Below are 22,302 nucleotides of genomic sequence, written 5' to 3'. Positions count from 1 at the left end.
TAGCAGACTTACAATAGAAGTTGCTTGGCTGCTGATACATAGCAATAACTATTATTTTTATGCAATAGGCTTCCCAAGCCATCTCAGGATAGTATTTTGAAAGCATTTAGCTGGTTAAACATCCAAAACCCCTAGGAGTTAGGGACTTAACATTTTTTTTTTTGGGAAGCTGACGTGGTACCTAGCTGCATCTTTACAGAGCTTCAAGTATTTTAGAAGCCTGCCCTCTAGTTTCCCTTAAGAGTTACTGTCACAATAACTTTCTCTCTCTATAAACCCCATATATATTTACAGGTATCTTTTGACTGTCATTCATCTCACTGTAACAATGATTTCCCCCTCTTTTACACAAAAAAAAAATAATTCCCAAACCCCACAAAACCCCACCAAAACCCCACAGATTTTGAACTAGAAACTAGATTCAGCATCAGCCCTTCGGGTGATGTTCTATGCTAGAATCATGATATAAGCAGAGATGGTAAAACCACAATTTCATTTGAAAATTAATGCTTTGGGGGGAAAAAGCCTTTATTAATGACAAACCCAGGGAGCACAAGAAGAGAAATGACTGTCAGAAAAGAGTCTTTCGCATTTTAGCAGTTTGCATGGCTGAAGGAGCCACAGGACACACTGTTCCTTTATGTTATTATTGAGAAGAGGGTGAGGGAAGTAAAAAAGCACAATTTCTGTGGTAGCCACGGAAACCCAAAAGGGTCGCAGCGCAAAGTGCCTGCTTCTGCTATTACAGTGAAAGGGAAGAAAATACAACAGTGTAACTTCTACAGATCCTTTTCATACAGAAGGAGATGATGCCCTGATGCCTTTGCCGTAAAGACAAAGGCACTTTGGCACTTAAAACCCAAGCAATCTTTGCTCGCCATGGTGCCTCTCCCTCCTCCCATGCCCTCCTCTGCTGCCCGCTGTGCTCCCCACCCCAGAACCAAACCACAATTAAAGTTACAAAGAGAACTGCCCCGCTTCACTTCAGCAGCTGCCCGGAGCTAAACTCTAGTGAGAGCTTTGCCGGGCCCGTGGGTTTGTTCGAATGTCTTGGCAATGGGATGTAGCTCTGTCATCATTTCAGCTCTTTTTGGATTTTTGCAGGGATTTTGCCAGCACTCAGGTAGTTTGAAGCTCTGCAAGGCAAAGGGCACTGCTCTGCACTGTTCTTCAACTAAAAGAGAAGATGTGCCCAGAGATCCCAGTCAGCTGAAGTATCGTTGAGTGGTCCCTGTTGAGGTGCCAAGGCAGGGGAGGTTATTTCCATGTGGCTTGCTGCTCTAGTACAGCTGTGTTGCAGGAACAAAGATGGGGAGTACAGGAGTGATAGGGCTGGGGCAAACCAAGGGCTGCCACTCCTGAAGCAATACCCATCCCCAAGCTCTCTCACATTGATTTCTTTGCTTTTAATGCATTGGCAGCAAGCTCTGTGATCTTGGAGATGCTAAGAAGGGGCTCCTCTCCGAGCAAGAAAATAGAAATCTCAGCCGCCTCTATTTGGGCAGTGATATCCAATTTATTCATCCTCAGTTCTGCCTCTTCTGCCACCTTACCCAGGCTGTACTGCAAATAGCCCACATTTGACTTTCTGTGCTAGTTACTATTTCTAAAAATGCTACTTTCTCCTGGTCATATGGCTTCTTCTCAACAGAATTCATAATGTATGAGTGAGTGTTGTTACATATAAATATAGTGTACATCTGATATGCCTACAGACAACATCATAGCACGATTGAACTGTGATTAATCACAGTACTATTCATCCACTTGTCTTCTTTCAATATAATTTTGGCATGTGCAATAAAAAGAGACGGCCTGGGACAACGGTCACATCCTTGCAAATATAGTTACAGAAGAGATCGAAATTGGCTATGGCTTTATTTTAAAAATATTCAAATTGAGACTGAAAGATCTCTGTGCACTTTGCAAATACTTTTCCTGAAATGCTTAGCACTTCATATGAAGCAAAACACATTGAAAAAATACGGCACACAGGAGGAAAAGAAAGGGTGATAAGAAAATGAATGTGAACTGCCAAAACCCAACATAGTCTGTCCCCAACCCACATTCTCTGCAGCCTCTTCTGAATAATAAACACTCTTGTCCTGGATTTCGTGGTCTCCTTGCCATGGAAAAGCAAGAGGTCTTAATTAGCTTGGGAAATTTGACAGCTGTCTTGTACATAACCCAGAGGATCTCTTCAGAGATGGATAAGCATAAAGGCAAGACATCATACTTAGGCTGCTAATTTAACTTGACATGTAACCGACTGTATTAGAAAACTGTGTATTCTGACATCTTGCCCATGCAGGATATGCTTATTTCTTCGCATTATCTTGCTTCTTCAAAGCTACTGCAGGTAGTGTTGTAATTGTCTCTTTTTTTGGAAAGCTTATTGTCATTTAGTATTTTGTACATACAGCTACAGTACACAAGAAGTTATTTCACACCAGTAACCAGTATATATATATATGTTGTGTTTATAGGGTTTTGTCATTTATTAGAGCTTCAAATGTAAGCCTATTTTTTTTTCCTGGAATAAACAGATTTCCCCAAAACACAAATGCAGGCATTACAGCATGTTGTCTGTACAAGACTGTACTGTTAATACTTGATTTTGCAACCTGTGACAGGCTAGCATTTAGATACAAGGTATTAGGATTGAGTGGAAGATATACGGGAGAAGTAAACTTCCCCATGACACCTTGTTTAACAACACAAAATAGTTTTTTGACCAAAGAAACTGAAAAGAAAAAAAAAAAAAAAGAAAAATGTATGCTTCCCACAGAGAAATAGAAGGAAAAGGTAAGTGGAATCACCTGCTGCTAAAAAAACACGCATCCAAGACCAATTATTTTCCTGTTTTGAATTTCCACCAACATAGTTTACAGTATCTGTGGAAAAGACTTATTTTGCTCAGATCTGCAGAAAGGCATCTCTCTGAATTTACATGTAGCAGCTTCTGTTGGAGCACTCCCACAGCTGTATCCGTATGAGTCCTGGATCTGACTGCAAAAAGACACAGAGGCCCATTCACTCTGAACAATGAACAACATGTAATTTGCGTATTCAAATTTGGAGTGGGATTTTGAGAAGCACTTAAGCAATTTAGGAGCATAGTTCCCACTGAGTGGCGATGGCATTGTGTGCCTTAGTACTGAGGGAAGAGTCCCAGCAATTTAGATGCCTAAGGTGCTAGTGGGACATAGGTGCTTAACTCCAAAACTGTGATCCTCAAAATCAAGGCCCAGCTACACTGTAACCTCAAACTGTGCTCACGCCCATCTACAGATATGAGTTTTGACAAGCTTACTCAGTGGAGTACCTGAGACACGTAACCCTGAGCAGCACCCAGAAGCTCGGTGGGTTTCCACAGAGACATCCCTCCTCAGCACCTACCTAATTGCATCAGGCTTTGTACAAAACCACAGCAGCAGCTACCCTGATTTCTTTTAAAGCACAGCTTGAGGAAACTGCTGTTACACAAATCACCGTTTAGACAAGGTACGCAGCAATCCACAGGCTAAGGCACATGGGAGCAGGTTTCCCCGGTGCCAGCTGAACTCCACAGTGCTAAGCTGCCATCAGGCTCAGTTGTCTACGGATTAATTTTAATTCCTTTCTGTACAGCAGCCTAGCTTTAGCTCAAAGTCTAGAAAGAGTCTCCCCCTGCCAAGGCAGCCTGCAGCCTCCAGTGGGGCAAGAAATGCGGATTTTAATCCTTTTGAGTAGAAGAAGGAGTTGAGTGGCTTTATTCAGGCATCCTGGCTGGGTCTGTGTGATAATCACTGAGCCCAGGCAGAAAGGAGGAACCACTGGCACATTCCTTCTTTGCATGTTTTCAAATTGTTCTTCTTGTTTTTTAAAAAAGTCCTCAGGTGCGAATCTGGAGGAGATGGTTCATACTGCGAGGGGAAATGGCTCCTGGCTCAGGACATTGCTGAAGCCCCAGAGAAGAAAATCTGATTGTTTTAATTTTTTTTCTATTAACTATATCTAACCAGCTCTCCACACAAGCTTCACAATGCTGCTTGCAGAAGTGGCTCAAGGTTTCTTAACAGCGTATGCAGTGCCATCTTCTTGGGATACCAGAAGAGCAGAGTTTTGCAGGGCAGAAGGTTTCTAAATGGACCTGTGTGATCAGAGATACTGGGCACTATGTGTTGAGACAGGGGTCTCAACCTCCCTTTCCTCTCTCCATAAATTCATATGTCTCCTCACAGCCAGTTTCATCTTGAGAAGGATGAGGACTTGTCCCCAAGCAATGCTAGTGCAGCCTGGCACTAGCAGCAGAAAACAATGCTGGCCTTCATCTAGCCCTTGGGACATGGCAATCAAGGCAGAGGTGGTGCCATAGGGTCTGGACCATCAATTCTCCACTCCTGTCTGCCTATCCCTCAGGTTTGGGGCACTTCAGCTCCCCTCTTCAATGGTGAAGCCAGCCAGTCAGTAGGTGTTTAACAGAAGGCAGAATCCAGGCAGTTGTACCCACTGGTAGATCATGCAAGAGGATCACTTCCATGGTAAAGAGAGACTTTGGGAGGCACAGAGCTTGTAGTGCCTCTCTGGGACAAATGAGTACACAGCGGTGCAATGCATTGTTCTGCCATCCTCCACAGCTACCAGAAACGGCTACCTGCATCATTCTGCCCAAAATGTATCTGATGCCTGTGCTATTAATAAAATCCCAGCCACTGGTGAGGGATGTCAAGGAACGCTCCATTGCCTCAAGGCACCCTAATGCCATTGCACATGATTTTCACGCCAGAGGCTTGCCTTGATGGAAATGGTTAGATGCCAAAACTCTCACTACAAGTGAGATCCCAAGGACTTTCCTTTGCTGAAGGATGGTCAATCTTCAGCTCAAGAATGAGGTCTTTAGCCTCAAATCAGCACAAGCTTCTCTGAGAGTCAGGCTCCAGTCATTTCCATAGTGTCTATTAAAGTAAGGCATTTAAAGAGTTGGAGCTAATTGCTCTACTTCTCATCCTCCCTTAGGGAAAGAGATTTCTTTAATTTTAACCAAACTGCAAAAAACTTCACACTTGGACATGCCCCAGGTTACCCCTTGTCAGCTGAGCTGTGGTGTTTGGCCAGGTTCAGCCTCTTACTCTCTACACATGTGAAGCAGAACATGAACATCTTCATTGAGGTTTCTACTGGCTTGTCAAAGATTTTGAAGCATCAACATGCTCAACAGAGACTCAGGTGTCGTCTACTAATGTGTTAAACTCAAGTAACTTGACAGACAACGCTTATCTCTTCCTTAAAAAAGCAGCTTTGATTCTCCCCAGAAGTAATTGTTTGAACGTGTAATAGCAAATCTATTCCAAGACATACCTAACTTAAGAAGAAAAATAAGAAAAGCATATAAAGAGTGGAAAGGACTGCAATACTACATCATTGCCTAATTTGGTACTTTTTGAATTTAGGGCTTAAACTAAAAAAAAAAAAAGGGTACATGTGAGATATGCCCATCTGAATTCACTTTACTTTCAGCAAAATGGACTGAAAACTGAAAGTATGCCTCTTGTCTTCACAGAGAGCGCTCTTCTTGTCTTGAGAACTAAAAGGAAGAAAGATTACTTTTTTTTTTCAAAACAAAAGCTTCTATCCAGAGCCTGAAGAGACAGATCAATTCAACTATTTTCATACAAAACCACAAAACCAAGGAAATTGAGAAATTCAAAAGTTAAACATCTGAGATCCTTAATTAAATGCTGCATACAGCAGAGGACATACTCTGTCCTGGTCTGTGACAGTCTTTGGGAAGAATACTGCACTCAAGAACAGCATGATTTGCAAACACAGAAACAACTGGAGGTTTCTTCCTCCTTGTATTCTGCCTATTTCAGCTCAAATATTTGATTCTGTCTTCAGATTTATATTTTCTTCCATTTCAGTACACACTTTGTGTTGGTTTCATCTTTAATATAAAGGTTGCACCATTCAAAGCCTTCAAATAACATCATCTAGTTATTGTCATCAAGTCCTTCCCTCAGAGTAGCAGCAGTTTGGCTTTGGGGGAAGTTTTTCTGTTCTTTGATGTTTCCTCAGTAAAAGCAATTTTGCCAGTCCTGCTCTCTCCTTGCTGCTACCACCATCATGTTAAAATGCACTAACACGGCAGCGGACATGGGCTGGTTAGCCTGCTTCTCCTGTGGTTCATTTGCTGGGAAACAAGGCGAGCACGGCCCTCGCCCTCTTGTTCCCTAAGAGCATTTGCGGCCGCAGCTATTGTTTGCTCCAAGATTACATTTCTGTACAGTGAAAGGCTCTGTAAGGCCGCACAGGAGTAACAGCAATTTTAAGACGAGGTTCGCTCCAAGGCAACAAACAGGAACAAAGACCCAGGGGATCTAAAAGCTGAAGGACTCAATTTATTTTTTTATCAGTTGAATAACTGAATTATTAAATTAAAAGCAATGTTCTGGCAACTTTACCAAAGTGGAGGAGTAAGTTCTGAGCACCAAGTCTGACGGTTTTATTCTGCTTTTATTAAATCCATGTCTGTACATGGAGCTCAGGCATTTGTGGTCAGAAACAAATACAGCCATAGTAATATAACCACTAAATGCAGGGAGAGAAAAACAGACCTTATACTTGTTCCCAAGTTCAAGTAAAGGTTAGTTCATCTGAGTTTCCTTTCAACTAGCTACAACCTGCAGCAAATCAAATGTGAAAAATAAAGTACGACCAAAGAAACGCTTATTTATGCTGCGTCCTTTGTTCTCTTAGTGCATGGAAATACACTGTATTTGAGACTGCTGCTGCAAGTCAAAGGGGAATAGGAGGTTAAAATGGCAGGAGATAGCAACAGGAAAAACCAATAACATCTGCAGCATAATATTTCCTCAGTAGTGTTGCCAACTGGGCAACAGATGTTGGGATCACTGTAATGGTGAGCTCTACCTATACATGATCTTCTATCTATATACAGTGAGCTACACCATTATATGGTGTTATTTATTTTCAGAAGGAATTTGCAACCAAGTGTGCAATAGAAGTAGCCTCGACATTAAAAAGAGCTACGCTTTTCAAAACAAGGCATACAAGGAGCAATTCGGGGGCTGAAGCAGGCCTAATCCTAAGTACAGAGTAGGGTTCATGAAACTTGTAGATGCCCTGCTCTCAGACAGGGATTACAAGTCTCATGCAATACCAAGCCACCTCTGCAAGAGATGATAAAGTACAGTGATGCAGTAATTTATCTGGTTCTTGAGCACAAGGCTGTGAAAGCATAATTAGGTAGTCTTTTATCAAATGAAATGAATAAAAACTATAAAACAAAATGACGAGGCACTAAATTTAGAAGAAAATTCATTTGCTTATCACATCAGAGCCGTGATATTTCAGATCATACTGTCAACTTAATTGGTTACAATTTATGTAGATTTGATAAAACTATCTGAGCTGTTAATAACATAGGAAGTTGCACTCCATGTATTCAAAAGCAGTTAGCTTTTTTACTCTGATGTAGGCACTTGAAAACCTTTGTGCTAAACACATTTTGAACTGCGTAAGGTTAGAGAGTCTGGAATTACTTATTATTTTGGGTTCCTGATGACACCTGTCATTACAGAGTCTGAGTGCTCCAGGCACACCTAATGCTGTCGGGACAGTTCCTGCGTACAGAGAAATAGCATGGCTCTCCTCTCACTCATATCTCCTTAATAGTGGCCAGTACTATCTCTTTCCCACTCTCCAAACAATTTCTAATGCCTGTGGTTCCCCGGTTACAATTTTTTCTGCGTGGGTTTATACGCACGTGCCTCAGGGTAAGCGCCATTTAAGTCACAGGATCTTCTCTAAATACCAGGATCTGTTCACACAGCAAACAGCTGAAGTTTTAGGGATTCCTGATATCCTGTTCTGAGATTTCCAAGAGGACTACATTCCAGTGGTACTTACTGTTTAATGCTGCAGTTCATTCATAATACCTGTTAACACACATAGCAGAGAGAAGCAAGAAAAAGTCTACTGACTGTATCCCACCTTCCTACTTCACCGATCACTCCATGTCTGGTATCTTCAGGAGGCCTCCTGCCTTTCTGAGTTTCATTTGAGGGAGGCCACCCCAGAAATTGCATCCAATCCAGGGAATTGACTAAAAAGTTTAGTTATTACAAAAATATGTCATAAAGAGCACTGATGGGAACATAGGGGTTTCTATATAAAAGAGTCTGACATTAAAAGTTCAGGACTAAGTAATCAACAGAGAAAGCAGTTATTAAACAGCAGCAAATCATGTCTTAATTTTTAAGAAGGAGAATTTTCAGCTTTCAAACAAAATATTTCTTTCTCCCAGAAACTGACAGTTCTCACTCAAGAATGGAGCAGAGATTTGTGGGAAACATTGCTAGCACATGAAGTATTTTGTTACTTTAAGGGCATTAATGTTTCAAAGTAAGAGGGTCAATAAAGAAATTTATTCTGTCTGTGTGTAGAGGCTTATTCATCTCTACATGTCTGCAAACTCTCTTGAGTATGGTGAAGGTTGAGGAGTAAATAACATGCTCATGTTCTAAAAATCAGTAGAGAGTTCTTCAAGTTATTACTTTGTGCTTGTCTCTTCCAGTAATATAAATGCTCTGCTTGAAGATACAGTTTAGAAAGAATTTTTTTTTTCATATTTTTGTTTGAAAAAATACAAGTATCCATTCTTGTAGTTGACTTTGCAGCCAAATGTTTGCGATTTTTCAGTATTTGTTTTGAAGTTATTCGTCAGTTTTCCAAACCACAAAACACAGTCTTTTCCTAACGAGTTTATGTAGAAGCATTTGTTGTTCACAAGAATAAGCCCTCTTCTTCACTTGGTAAAATCAACTTCCTAACACATACCTTCAACCTTTCTTAGACATCTAGAAAGCCGAGTCTCTCCAGTCTACTTTCCTCCTCACTTCGTACATTTAACAAGAGAACGTGAAGGAAATCTCTCCTTGACTCGCAAAGGCCCGAGGAATGACATGCTGGGGGCTTACCAAGGCATTTTGTCGGTGGTAGAGGAGAGACTCTCAGTTTGTGACAGACAGCTGCAGGCCATGTTAGAGACAAGGAACGACATTTTTATTTCTGAACCCAGAAACTCTGGAAAGCAAAACATGAATAACGTTTTTTTTTGCTCCAGAAGACAACACGATTGCGAAGGTTCCTCTGATATTAAATTATGTCCTGGGGATTCCAGTTTTCTCTTTGAAACGAAATTTCTAGCTCTTCTGTTTTAAAGTCTGAAAGCATGACATAAGTAGACTCAGAAAACCTGGAAGGCAAACCAAAAGAACCTTAAACATGCTGTTAAAAAATCCTAAAACCCCTCCACTATCTAGTTTCTTAGGACAATTTTACAAACAGAAGTGACCTGGCAAAATTGATGGCTGGCCGTGAAATCCTCAAGTGCCACTAATCTGGGAACTCTGAAGCAAAGACAACAGGATGGTAGGAAACCAAGGACAGAAAAACACAAGAAGTACTTTGAAATTAACACAGGCCAAACAGTGAGTGGGTTCAGGAATGGCCCATCCCTGGACACCACTGAAAAGAGCCTGCCTCCGTCCTCTTTGCACCCTCCATTCAGGTACAGATTGCTGACATACCCCAGGCCTCCTCTGACTTTGGCAGAAGGGTCCTGCAGAAATTCTTGCAGCACACCCTCCCTCTTCACCCTGTTGTTCCCACTCCAGTTAAGGAGATCTGAGCTCCTGACCTACCCAGGCATCCTCTGGACACGAAATTCCCTTCTCTCATGTGGGGGCTGGCTACTTAGGCTTAAACAAAAAAAAAACCCCACATTTTCTTAAAACTGGAGGGCTATTTCAAGAGCTCACAGCATGTCAGAGTCCCTCTACTAGCAAGGCTCTAGATGTGTTTGCTGGACAAAATGACAGTAACTTTGCTTGTTGCTATACAGCAGTTTAACTGTATCCCTCTTGTCCATGTGAGCACAGGAATAACATAATCATTGAAGAGCGCGTCAGAACAGTGACATCAGGAGAGGCAGATGGCTGAGATGCAGCTTAAGAGCAGTATACAGCAGGAAACTGTAATTAAAATCTGCAGTACTCAGTGGACAAAGTTATAATGTGTATTTTTAGCCCAGGGTAATTGACATTTTTTTTTGTAAATAAATAGCAACACCAAGGAACATCTTATAATTATGGATATAAGAGCTCTATTCCCTAAAGGACTTCTTTTTTCTTTTTCTTTCTTATTCTTTCTTCCCCAAGTGATGCCAATCTCAGAGGTTGCTCTACTGACAAGATTCCTCATTTTTTTTGTGAGGCAGGATTCACAATATGTTATAGAAGAGGTAATGCTGCAAGTAATACAAAGTCTAAGCTGCCCTGGGAAGCTTTTGCTAGCTGTTTAATCTTCTGCCCTCGAAATACAACCCCCTTGCTTCTGTAACCTGACAACAGAACTACCACACAGCTTCTGCAATTAAACCACCCTCCCTAGTAGAGTTCCAAGTAAAGAAAACAGATTATCTACAAGTACCAGTTGCATGGTTTCTCACATTTTGAACAAGAGAGGTGCCCTGTCAGGAACAGCCCAGGTACGGCTCAGCAACCTTGTCTGACCATATTCTGAGTAGAACATCCTGGCAAGCACTTTCTCCAAACATGACCAGAATGCAGTGCCAGGAGTGCTGCCTGTATGTTTACGACAGACTTTGTTTTGTTACTTCAGGCAGTAAATTTCCCTTTTTTTTTTTTTTGCCTTTTTAGAAGTTCTTTCAGTGAGTATGAAAGTCTCCTTCAAGAAGAAAAGACTAGACCACACTAGCTGAAGGTTTAGGTCCTTTAAAACTGAAGTCCAACATTCAGGCTCCATGCTCATTGTAAAAAGTCTTGTTACACAAACGCCCACACTTCAGGACACAAAATGTGAAGGGGTACAGAATAAAGAAAGAACCCAAACATGAGTTGCAGCAGTAACTGGTTGCAATTATGTACATTCTCAGGTGAAGTGCCAGTTTGTGCTCAGGCCCATTTTCAGGTACATTCACCATACCAGTTATCATATAAGATATCACAACAACCAGCAATAAATCTCAGTCATAGCAGGCTCCATTTGTCCTATAATTACTTGTGCAATAGGACATATATTTAGCTGATTAGTATGTGCTATTTTGTTACTATTTTATTTTGCATATGTTTTGCTCTTGTGCAGGCAAAAGGAGCAGCAAAAAAAAAAAATTGTAGATGGAGAAAAGGAAAACAAATCACAACTCTGGTTGTATATTAAAACTAGCTGCATCAAAAACATTATCTACAAGTCTGTGGAAGCAAAAAAAATTCTTTAAGACAAAGAAGAGTATGCTAATTAGTTAATTATAGGTGACAGACCAGCAGCAGGGGATGACTACAGGAATATCTTAACTGATAAGCACTTTATGACCTTCAGTGGATCCAGCTTCATGACATCTCACTAATTACATCCCTCCCACAAACTGTTAGACTCACAGCTATGATCTTAGCAAGTCTATTAATGTTTCCTAATTTGGTGAAAGAGCAAGACCAAAGATATTTAACAGAAGTTACTCTAAAGTGCAAATTATGTAGGAATGGATTTGTAAATAATGAACCAACCTACTGTTTTGCAGGTTCCTTATTTTTGCTGATATATTTGCACTCTGTAAAACTGAGCAAGAAAACACTGATCAAAATTAAAACAAAATTGATCCTGCTGACTTGCAATTTACTGAAACAGTCCAATGAAGAATGACAATACTAAGAGAAAGTGTTAGAAATAATTGTTGTGGTTCTAAAACTTCTGGTGTTTCCTGACATATTTATGTATATTTGATATTTTTATTAGATCATGTTATAGGATCACAGCATAATGGAAATTATCCAGAGAATTTGTGGTTATTCTACCAGTTTCCATGGGCATTTTCTACAGAGCACCACAAGAAATATAAAAACATTAACAAAGGGAAATCCATCAACAGTGAATATCTGAAGAGGTTTTGTACTGATGTGACAAAGAATTCATTTCCAAATTGTGAAAACCAAAGAACGCCCCCATTTATCAGTACACACTCTGCACGGGCATATTCTATTGACCAGTGAGTTTACCATTCTTTAGAGAGCATCACATCCAAAGGACGATCAGTAACCCCTTCTTAGAGATGAAGCAAAGTATAAGGCATATGAGAAGGCAGATTTCTTGCAAATAAATATAATCTTCACTGGCCTGGCATGGTCAATCATAAAACAATTCACTGAGTAGATCACATTTTGTACAAAGTTGCAGGTCATACCTAAAACAACTGAACTGATTGAAGTCCTCTATAGGGGACAGTCCCTAGATTTAGTACCATTCAAGGTTGTGGATGCGGCAAGTGACTGATTTACATCTCAATTTTATGCAGAATTTATGCACATATGCTGCAACCAAACCCAAACTCCTAGTCTCCAGTAAGTACTGTGTCTTCAGCACTTCTAGAAGCTAAGTTTTCAGATACGATCTGTGACTGTCCTAACCAAAATCTAGAAAACTGTGTCACTGTCAGAATCCGATAATCAATACAATATTGAAAGAAGGACAGAGATAGAAATGACTTCATAATGACCTCAGAGCTTTCAAGATGCTCTTTACTTTACCGACCTTTCCGTAGAAATGTTTTCTTTAGAGTGAATCTCCATACACACCCTAAATACTTCTGTCAGACTCTCAGTAAACTAATTACTAAAAAACTGTTTTAAACATTGAAAATAGTGATCATCTGAGAATAAATATGGGGTTAAATTTATGTCTAAATATCTCTCACAGAGAAAAAAAAACCCTTTAAATCCTCAACATTAAAAATTCATATTTCCCTGGGCACTGCTTTGGTGAGATGACTACAATGTTTCATTTTACAAAATCTTAATTTTCCTTTTCCCAAGTTTTCTGAAGACAAAGACTCTGTTGTTTCTTTAAAATAACAGGAATGTTACAACACAGCAGGGTAAAAGCAAGAAGAAAACTAAACACTTTTTCCTTCTAAATGGCATATTTATGCTACACATAAAAATAAGTTAATGTTGCATAGTGTATTGAGGCAATTCACTCAGATTATATGCCATTTCCTTCAAAATTCCTGGTCCATAGCACTTCTGCGTCCCCAGAACCCTCTTGCACTGCTTTCTGGTTTTTTTTCTGTTCTTCATTTATGTTTTGGTGCAGTAAATTCCAGATTATGTTCTTCTGCTCAGCTTAGCTCCTCTGCTTCTCTTCGTGTTAAAAGGACTCGTCTCAATAGGCACAACTGGCAATTCAGATTACTACTATGTGACACAACTATCTTTTTTTTACTGCAGCCGTTTTTTTTTTTGTATTGAGACTTCTCTGTACAGCTGAATTTTCCTTGTAACTGCTTGAGGCATTTTTACTGGCTCAGGGTTTTCAAGGAAAATCAGAGGATAACTTCATGGACAGAAATGTTCGTTGATTTCTTCAAGGCTCAGAATGTACAACAGAGGCTTACAGCTCTTGTTTGAAACCAGACAGAAATAATTCTGAAATCTGTATTGACGTGCCGAGTATTTCCTTTTAAATAAAATAAGATGAAGTATGAGTTGTGGTGTTAATCATAGACCAGTGGCTCACCCCATATGTGTCTGGTGCTGCCTGCACTGCCTGAGGGTCGCTGCCTGGTCTCCAGCTCTCACTCCAGAGGAGCACAGATCTCCCCAGGATCCTCTACCATTGTGTTGGTTCTGTTTAGTGGAGGGGGCTACAGTGGCAGCTTCTGCAAGAAGCTGACAGAACTTTCCCCTTTGTCCAGTGGACTCAGCCAGACCTAGGGCGGACCTGCTGCTGGCCAGGGCTGAGCCACGTGGTGACAGAATGTTCCCTGATAACATCTCTGCGATAACGTATTTAAGAAGGGGAAAAATTTAAAAAAGGAAGAAGTGAAGAAGGTGAAGTGGGGACAGAGAGGGGGAGGCAGGAGCCCTGTGGGCCTTGTGGCCCCCAACCCTCTGGCCTCCCACTGGGTGGCCGACTGGGCCCGACTCAGCCTGGCCCAGCCAAGAGAAGCGAAAAGAGATGTGAAGAGAACCTGAGAGGTGTCTGCCTGAGCTGATTGTGAAGAATTTTTTGTGAGAGGAATGGCTGCAGACGCCGAGGTCAGTGAAGAAGGCAGGGTAGGAGTAATGTTGCTCCCAGCAGAGATTCCCCGGCAGCCTGTGGTGCAGCCCATGGTGAGGCCGGCTGTCCCCCTGCAGCCCATGGAGGCCCATGGAGGAGCAGAGATCCACCTGCAGCCCGTGGAGGACCCCACGTCAGGGAACCATTCCTGAGGGACTGCACCCCGTGGAAAAATGACCCATGTCAGAGCAGTTCATGAAGGACTGTAGCCCATGCAAGGGACCCCACACTGGAGCAGGGGAGGAATGTAAGGAGTTCTTCCTCCGAGGAGGAAGAAGCGGCGTAATACGACTTGTGATGGACTGACCATAACCCCCACTCCCTCTTCCCCCCTGTGCTACTCGGGAGGGGGAAAGAGGTAGAAATAATTGCCTGGGAAGATGGAGAGGTGTGGGGGGAAGTTGTTTTGTTTTCTTTGTCATTATCCTGCTTAGGCTTCAATAATAATAATAATAATAATAAATAAACAGTTTTCCCCAAGTTGAGTCTGTTTTGCCCATTAACTTCAAGGATCTTCCCCTGTCCTTATCTCAAACTCTGAGCCTTTTCTCTTATATTATCTCTCCCTATTGCATCAGAGGGTGGGGGGAGTGAGTAAGACTGCGTAGCTTGGTCCTGAGTGGGGATAAACTACAACAATCATATTTCCAAGCCCCCACAGACATATGGTAAGTCCTTGGGTGCCACAAGTAGCTACTTTTGTGTGATCAAATCCATGAAGCCACTAGCATATCAGTTTTAAATTACAGAAATAAAATATTATCAAATATCTATGGTTCAAAAGAGCTTTTTAAAAATACTGACTTATTTGTCCATCATTGCAACAAGTTTATTTGCATTGCAATACATTTATTTGTAATTAGTGTGTACAAATACAAGTCCTGTATCCTGTAAAACTGGAACTTGTACTTGCGAGCCAAGAAGCTGGCTTCAATACTCCTAACAGCTGAACACAGTTTTTGTTAGGCCGGTTAATGGGTGCCATATATCATCAGATATAGTCTCCCATATGACCTGCATTTGAAATAACAGATAATTCCAAGGATTAGGATCTTTTCTTCTTACATTTTGAAATACGGAGTGTGATTCCAGGTCATCTGAAGCAACTGGAATGCTGTCTTTTGACACAAAGAGATTTCTGGATCAGCCTGCTTCTCCCAGAGCCACACAAAGAACTTCTCTTTTACTCACCTGCTTGTTCCAGCTACTGTTCAGCTTTGGGAACAAATTTCAGCTCGCTCTTTATGTTCTGAATCTCTGACAAGTTGACAGCAGGACCTGGAAGTTTCTTAGCTCCTGGGAGATGTTTCTTGTCTTTCTCCTCCTCTGTCGAAGCAGGAGCACTCTGCACAAAAGGATACCAGTGACCTTTGCTGCCGCCATAGCAATTTCTTGAGCATAAGCATAGGTCAGTTATTTGAGATACAGGAAAGGATGTTTTTATAGTAAATACAATCCAAACAGAAACTGGGGGCAGGGAAGGAAGATAATTCATTCTGTTGGTTGTTGTCTAAAATGCCTAAAACCATTCTGAAAAAAAAATTACAAGATGCTCAGTGCAGAGGAACGTGGATCTTTTGGTAAATGAGTAAGAATTTACAGCGTCAGACCATTACCAGAAAATTAACTGAGTGAAGCATTGAAGACAACTCATAGATTCTTCATATTTTAGGGGGGGAAAAAAAGTGGAAAACTATTTTTATAATCTAATTTATTTCAGAGTCTCACAGTTGCTGGCCAGTTGGAGAAGCAAACCATCAAGCACTTCTGCAGCTCCGGAGAAGAGCTATGATAGTAGGTTATGGACACCAAAAGCTGCATCCAAGCTCAGCTTGAGCTGATGATTAATTTTTCTTAACCTCAATTGTAAGACCAGAATGTTTTTTTGTCATTTTATGTTTGAATTGGGGTAGTGTCTGATGGCTACTTTGCTGAGACTGTAAAAACACAGGCTAAATAATAGCACTTATATATTAGCGAGCATCTCAGCCAAATTCCCAATGTACCACAGTATTTCAGCCCTTGGTACTTCCTTGGCTGTACTATTGCTCCTAGGTAAGGTAGAGCATGTATTTTAGACAATTTCTATTCTAGACTGAGCAATGTTTTGAAGGAGTAGTTTTTCAGTAGGGAGTTCAAGGTTGTTCCAGTCTGTTCTGTAGTTTATAAAGCCGGCATGTAGGGAGAATCATGTAGGTTTAGCAATTAATTAATATTTTACTGCAAATACTTTCACAGTGAAATTATTTTTTCTTTTTTGATTACTCTGTGAATGTCCTCTTGGGATGTGCTTTTCGGAGTTAATTCAGTATTCAGACTTATTAGCCATCCTTTTTTGAAAGGTGTATTTACTGTGAACAGTCATTTCTTAATATTTGTCCTCATTTTTAAAATGCAAAAATTATCTGTCAAACATTAATGGTCAACAAACCCCTATTTTTTTCCCGTTGACTAATGGACTACATGCTAATCAGGAAGCAGACTTTTTGCAAGGTCAAGTAGCAAAAAAAGCAAGGAATTTTAGAAAACTGACATTTTCCTCTTATCTGACCTTTACAAATTTTCTAGAGATCACCATATAAAAGAAAACTGAAGCAACAATTATACTGCTTGTCTTAGTAAAGTTGTATTACATCTTCTCACTTTGTAGCTAATACTCTATTAGTTAACACAAGATAATACTAATAACATCATACTATTGTTTCTGGCTTGACTATTTAAAATCCCAGTCAGTAGTCGAGCCCCAGCTACTATGTATACTGTCTAACACCTAACTTAATGATCTAACACCCTGGAAGCACAGCAGGAAAAGTAGTAAATTGATGCAGAAGATGATTGAAGGGTTGCACAAAATTTTATCAGTAAGCAAAGATGCCATGAACTTCTATTGTTTCCTTTGACCCTTTTCTTGCACAGCTAGCTAATCTGAATAATCAGGGAAAACTACCATCCCTCAAACCCCCATAGCAGACACTGTGTTAAAAATACTGTTTAAAGTCATCTACAACATCATTCCTTCTTGTAGTACAAATGGCGCAAACTTTGATCATATTTTGGAGACTTTGCACTCCATCGAATGATGTTAGCTTTCCTTCTCATCTCAGTTGTGTGCTATTTATGACTGTACCCCTCCCTATATCACCCACTCTGCGTGCAGTGCACAGCTGAGATAAGACCTTGCCCTTCAGTTTTATTGAAGGAAGTCTGAAGAAGGACTTAGATATACGACACGAGCTAACAAATTCATGCATGGAAATGCTCTGACTGAAGAAGAGTTATTTTCTGAAATTCCTACCCCCTTTTCTTTTGCATATTAACATATCCGCTCTGTTGACCTTCAGAAATACGCATTCCCTTCTGACTCCACCATCCCTTTGAGTAAGATCCATATTTCCCTCATCTCCTTTGCCAAGGTTTTAAAATACAGTGAAAAATGCTAAGCACTGTTAGCAAAAGTTGTATTTGTCTAAAGCTGATCTAAGGAACCATAAGCTGTATTGCAAAACTTAATGAGATGAGAAAGCTGAAAAGATAAGTCCACTGATAGCATTTTTATTCTATTCCTATTACAAGAGCTGTTTCTGTAGTCTTTGCTCCCATTGCTTTGGTTGCACATTGGCTATAAAACTAAGGCCAAGAAGTTTCTTTCTGTAATGTCTGTCTCTTAACTGAGAAGCAAAGCAATATTCAATTACCCAACCAAATCTAATTATCAGCAATTGTCATTTATTTTATTTCTCAAATACCACCAGAATTCACACATGCTATGTTAGTTTCTGCTTAATAACATGCATTATTTCACCAGTTTAATTACTGCAGAGAGAATATGCTTTGATGTCTTTCCAGGGGAGAAAGCCTCAATATGTCTTCAAGGTCACTTTGTACATTTGGTTTTGTTTTCTTTAAATCTTCTTAAGAAGAGTTAAGTCAGCCTAGGTTTGTTTTTTCAGAAAAGTTCTCTGAAAACAGAGGACTATTTATGTCAAATATGTTGAAATCCAGAAAAAAAAAAAAAAAATCTGTCTGATTTAGACAGAAAGGGAAGAATTAGTTCCTACATCACTAAACCTGACCATTTTAAGTGCCTGTACCAGGTCAGAGGAGCCAATGATTCATCCAAATTTAATCTGGCTGCTTCTTGTTTGGGGCTGAATCCCCAGCAGTACCACTGCATGCCTGGAGAGAAGTGGCTATCCACCTCCCTCCTGGTCCTCACGGCTCTGCTCTGCAAGAGGGCAAGACTCCCTCCAGCCACACCACCGTTGCTTCGCCCACATGGCAGCAAGTCCACCCAGTCGAGTCCTGCCAGAGGCAGCCTGGCTCTATGGGGTCAATTTGAGCCTTTCCTGCCCTTGGCTCTGAGGAGCACCGTCAGCTGTGGCCCAGCAGGACCAGTTCTCGTCTGGAGATTATAAATCCAAACTAAATCAACTGGCCAGGAAGCCATAAGCATCCACCTTTAGTTGAGTTTTTATCTTTTTTTTGAGTATCTACCACTAGCTTTTCCTCCATTGTTGATTTTAGTTCTTATTTATTATAATAGCTCATGCTAAATAAGATGTTTTAACATCATTCAGAAAGATGACATCCATGTTCAATCATAACCTTTCTGATCAATGTTGGCTAAAGTATAAATTGGAATTTATATTCAAAACTCAGTGTTAAATCCTCCCTGTAAAATATAAGCATGAAACCACAGATTTCAATCTAAAATTGAGTATTTTCCCCCTCTATGCAGGTAAGTAGGCTCACAATTTCTATTTTTAATTTGCTAGTGTCTTCCCATTCAATTTCTCCTTGTTGATAAATATTCCAAAATGTGTCAGATTTGAAAATCTGTTCCAATATTGTTAAGGTGTAACCATAAATCACACCATGGGACAGCAGGTAGTAGCATATTCTTCCAAAGCCTTGCTATAACTTTTCTTGCTGTATCCCATCAACTCCCATCTAGATAAATACCACTGGTGAAATGCTGGCTCTCTTTCCTCTGCTGTTGAAGCAGAGCTACGCACCTTTGAAATAGTTTAAATTCCTATAGGCGCCTTGGCATCAAACGCAGAACTATGTATGTATCAAGTGTTTAGTAGGTGGCCATTTATTTCGATGAATGATCAGCACAAATTCAGCTGTGGTACCTAAGATTGGTATGCAGTGCTACAAGGTTGATTAAAAGGCCTTCTTCCATCAATGGCAGGGATTCTCCTGGAAAAAAAATCCCAAATCCTTTTTTTTCTTACCTCCTCCACTTCTTCAGGTGTAAGTTCTTTTCTTTTATGAGGGTGGCCTGCACCAGGTCGAAATGCTCCCATTGGTATGTTAATATTAGCCTGTGACAAGGAAATGATGATACATAGAATAATGACTGATAAATAAACACACAGTTGGTAAACAGCAAAACTCAAAAGGGGTGGGACAAGTGTATAGATATTATCATGGCTTCCGAGCAGTTACGTCTTCAATGTACGCATGACCGCACCGCTCCTGTGGGAAAGAGAAGTGCTTTCAACTCCATTTTAAAGATGGAAAGTGAAAAAACAAAGCTACCTAGAAAGCTTTTCAAGTCCTGCATTTTAGTTTAAAGCTCCCTGATTTCACTGGACTTAAATCAAATGAGTACTAGACACCAAATTGTCTTTAGGCATCTGGGTCTGCTTCAGTTTGGTCAAGGTCAAACAGAAAGTGAGTGCCAGAATCAGAATTTAAGTGCAAATCACCCAAATCTTACAGTAACAACCCAATCATTGGACCACTCTCCCTCTCCCAGTGGCACCAGTTCTCACCTTATTTAACTACAGGTAGTTAGGAAGGAAAGCCCACCCTAAGCCAACTTAAGCCAACTTAAGTGTTTAAAATGTGATTTTACCGACAAAATTTACCCATAGGTGCTACAAACTGCAAATGTAATGCCTTAGTCCTAGAAATACGCCTCCCGGTTGCAAAAAGGATCTGTGGGAAAAGGCAGGAGGGCTTTTTGACCCTCCAGCCCCTGCTGGGTTTTGCCCAGCCACCCCAGCCCAATCTGCAGCGGAGGCTCAGGGGTCGGAGCAGGCTGAGCTGGCTCCAGTACTGGACAGACCACTACCCCTGGCTTTAGCAAACCCCCTCCAGAATGCCACTACACAACTGCATCAGTCTGATTCTTTAGCTGTGGCAGAAAGCCAGTAGCCATAGCATAAATGGGGCTTACAACAGACACCTTAAAAGTAAACATTTTTGATAAAAAAATACCGCTTATGAAAGAGCAGCTAAAATGTATCTATTTCCCAATGTGGTCCAATCTGGATTATTTTAAAAGTCAAATGGTACGATCAACTAAATGCACAATTTATACCTACTCTTATCTTGTGATCTCAGAAGAGAAGCTGCTCCTAGGAAATGTCATCAAAATATCATGACTCCCACTGGTAAAACCAGCGGGTGAATCTGTAATGTTACAGAGCGGAAACGGAGAACCTTCCAAGAGCAAGCTGTGCTATTGTAGTTTCCCATCTGACTGATTTGCATTAAATGAAGATGAATAATCTCATCCTTCTGCTCAAATCACAGTCTTTCAGATCGTGCCCCAGGTGGGGCAACCACAGGAAAACAGCCCACTGTTTTCAGTAGCAACAACTGTTCCGACAGTTGCCATCAAACGTCAAGCAAATTAAGAATCCATTTGCCAAGAAATAAGCACCTTTCCCTGTATTCTGTTTATCTATTTCTGGGGGTTTTTTTTATTTATCCAAGGTGATGCTGCTGTATCAGTGGGGCTGGCAAATGTCTGCAGGGCCATGTATTTTATAGACAACTGGGTATTTATTTTGTAATGCTTTTTCACTAAGCATTAGTTTAGCTGTTGTGAAACCTTTCATCTGCACTTCCTAAGTTCCCAGGAGACAGGGCATTTTCAGCCTCACAGTATTTAACTCACTGTTTCATTTAGGAGTGGAAAAAAAAGCTTTGCTATTTTTAATTTTAAGCATCTCCCCTGCCAGGCTCCAATACCTCCAGGCAGCTTCTTTTTTTGGAATATGAAACTTCTTTGCACTTAACAGCTGGCATGGTCACACAAGTTTGCAGAGTTCAAACATTAAGAGTTATCTCTCCTCTTGGTGCTCATTTTGAACTCGGGCATTCCTTCCCCTTGGAGTCAGTAAAAGCAGAAGCTTCCCATGGCAACCCAGCACATACCGCAACATGGTAATGGTGGTACCTGGCCCTTGCATTTCCTACTGTGACTGACAGATCAACTGTGACTAAAAATGGTTCAATAAACAAAAATGAACTACTAAGTTCCAGACTGATAATTAAATTAAATAACCTGCTCTTTGGTCTGCTTCAGCATTTTTCACAGTAATCTGTGTCACATGAAAGCAGTTTGAACTATTTATCTGCAATAAGTGCATTCACATCAGAATTTGGACAAGACATACACAGACAGGAAACATTGACTTGGTAAAAGGAGCAGCCTTTAGGACATAGTTTAACACTGTCTGGATCTGCTAACACATACTATAAATTAAAATATTTCTAGTATGAAATGAGCCAGCAATATGTGCTTGCAGACCAGAAGGCCAACCACATCCTAGGCTGCATCAAAAGAAGCGTGGCCAGCAGGTCAAGGGAGGTGATTCTGCCCCTCTGCTCTGCTCTCGTGAGACCCCACCTGGAGTACTGCATCCAGTTCTGGAGCCCCCAGCATAAGAAGGACGTGGACCTGTTGGAGTGAGTCCAGAGGAAGGCCATGGCCATGAAGATGATCGGAGGGCTGGAGCACCTCTCTTATGAACAATGGCTGAGACAGTTGGGGCTGTTCAGCCTGGAGAAGAGAAGGCTCTACGGAGACCTTGTAGCAGCCTTCCAGTAACTAAAAGGGGCCTACAAGAAGACTTTTCACAAGGGCATGTAGTGATAGGACAAGAGGTAATGGCTTTAAACTGGAAGAGGGTAGGTTTAGACTAGATATAGGGACGAAATTCTTTACTATGAGGGCAATGAGGCACTGGAACAGATTGCCCATAGAGGTGGTAGATGCTCCATCCCTAGAAGTGTTCAAGGCCAGGCTTTGAGTGACCTGGTCTAGTGGAAGGTGTCCCTGCCCAGGGCAGGGGAGCTGGAACTAGATGATCTTTACGGTCCCTTCCAAGCCAAATCATTCTATGATTCTATGAATGTATGACT

General features: G+C 40.9%; 1 protein-coding gene across 7 annotated transcripts in view; it reads right to left on the bottom strand.

The window, feature by feature from the left end:
- The window catches only part of SMPX (small muscle protein X-linked), a 50,835-nt gene that overhangs the window by 14,779 nt on the left and 13,754 nt on the right, over positions 1 to 22,302 (bottom strand). For 4 of the 7 annotated variants that reach the window (XM_086767181.1, XM_086767172.1, XM_086767198.1 and 1 more), the window contains exons 3-4: positions 19,377 to 19,466; positions 15,328 to 15,481 (exon numbers count right to left, since the gene is read on the bottom strand). In XM_086767181.1, coding sequence (XP_086623307.1) covers positions 15,341 to 15,481; positions 19,377 to 19,466 — 231 coding nt within the window. In that variant the 3' untranslated portion in view covers positions 15,328 to 15,340. Of the gene's footprint in view, positions 1 to 2,005; positions 3,010 to 9,044; positions 9,260 to 14,949; positions 15,151 to 15,327; positions 15,482 to 19,376; positions 19,467 to 22,302 lie in introns of those variants that run through there. The other 3 variants (XM_086767224.1, XM_086767188.1, XM_086767215.1) reach the window with 3 other exon arrangements.

Source organism: Chlamydotis macqueenii, chromosome 1 (genome assembly GCF_036417535.1).
Source record: "Chlamydotis macqueenii isolate bChlMac1 chromosome 1, bChlMac1.mat, whole genome shotgun sequence".
NCBI classification, from domain to species: Eukaryota; Metazoa; Chordata; class Aves; order Otidiformes; family Otididae; genus Chlamydotis; species Chlamydotis macqueenii.
This window is presented reverse-complemented; position numbering and strand designations above follow the sequence as displayed.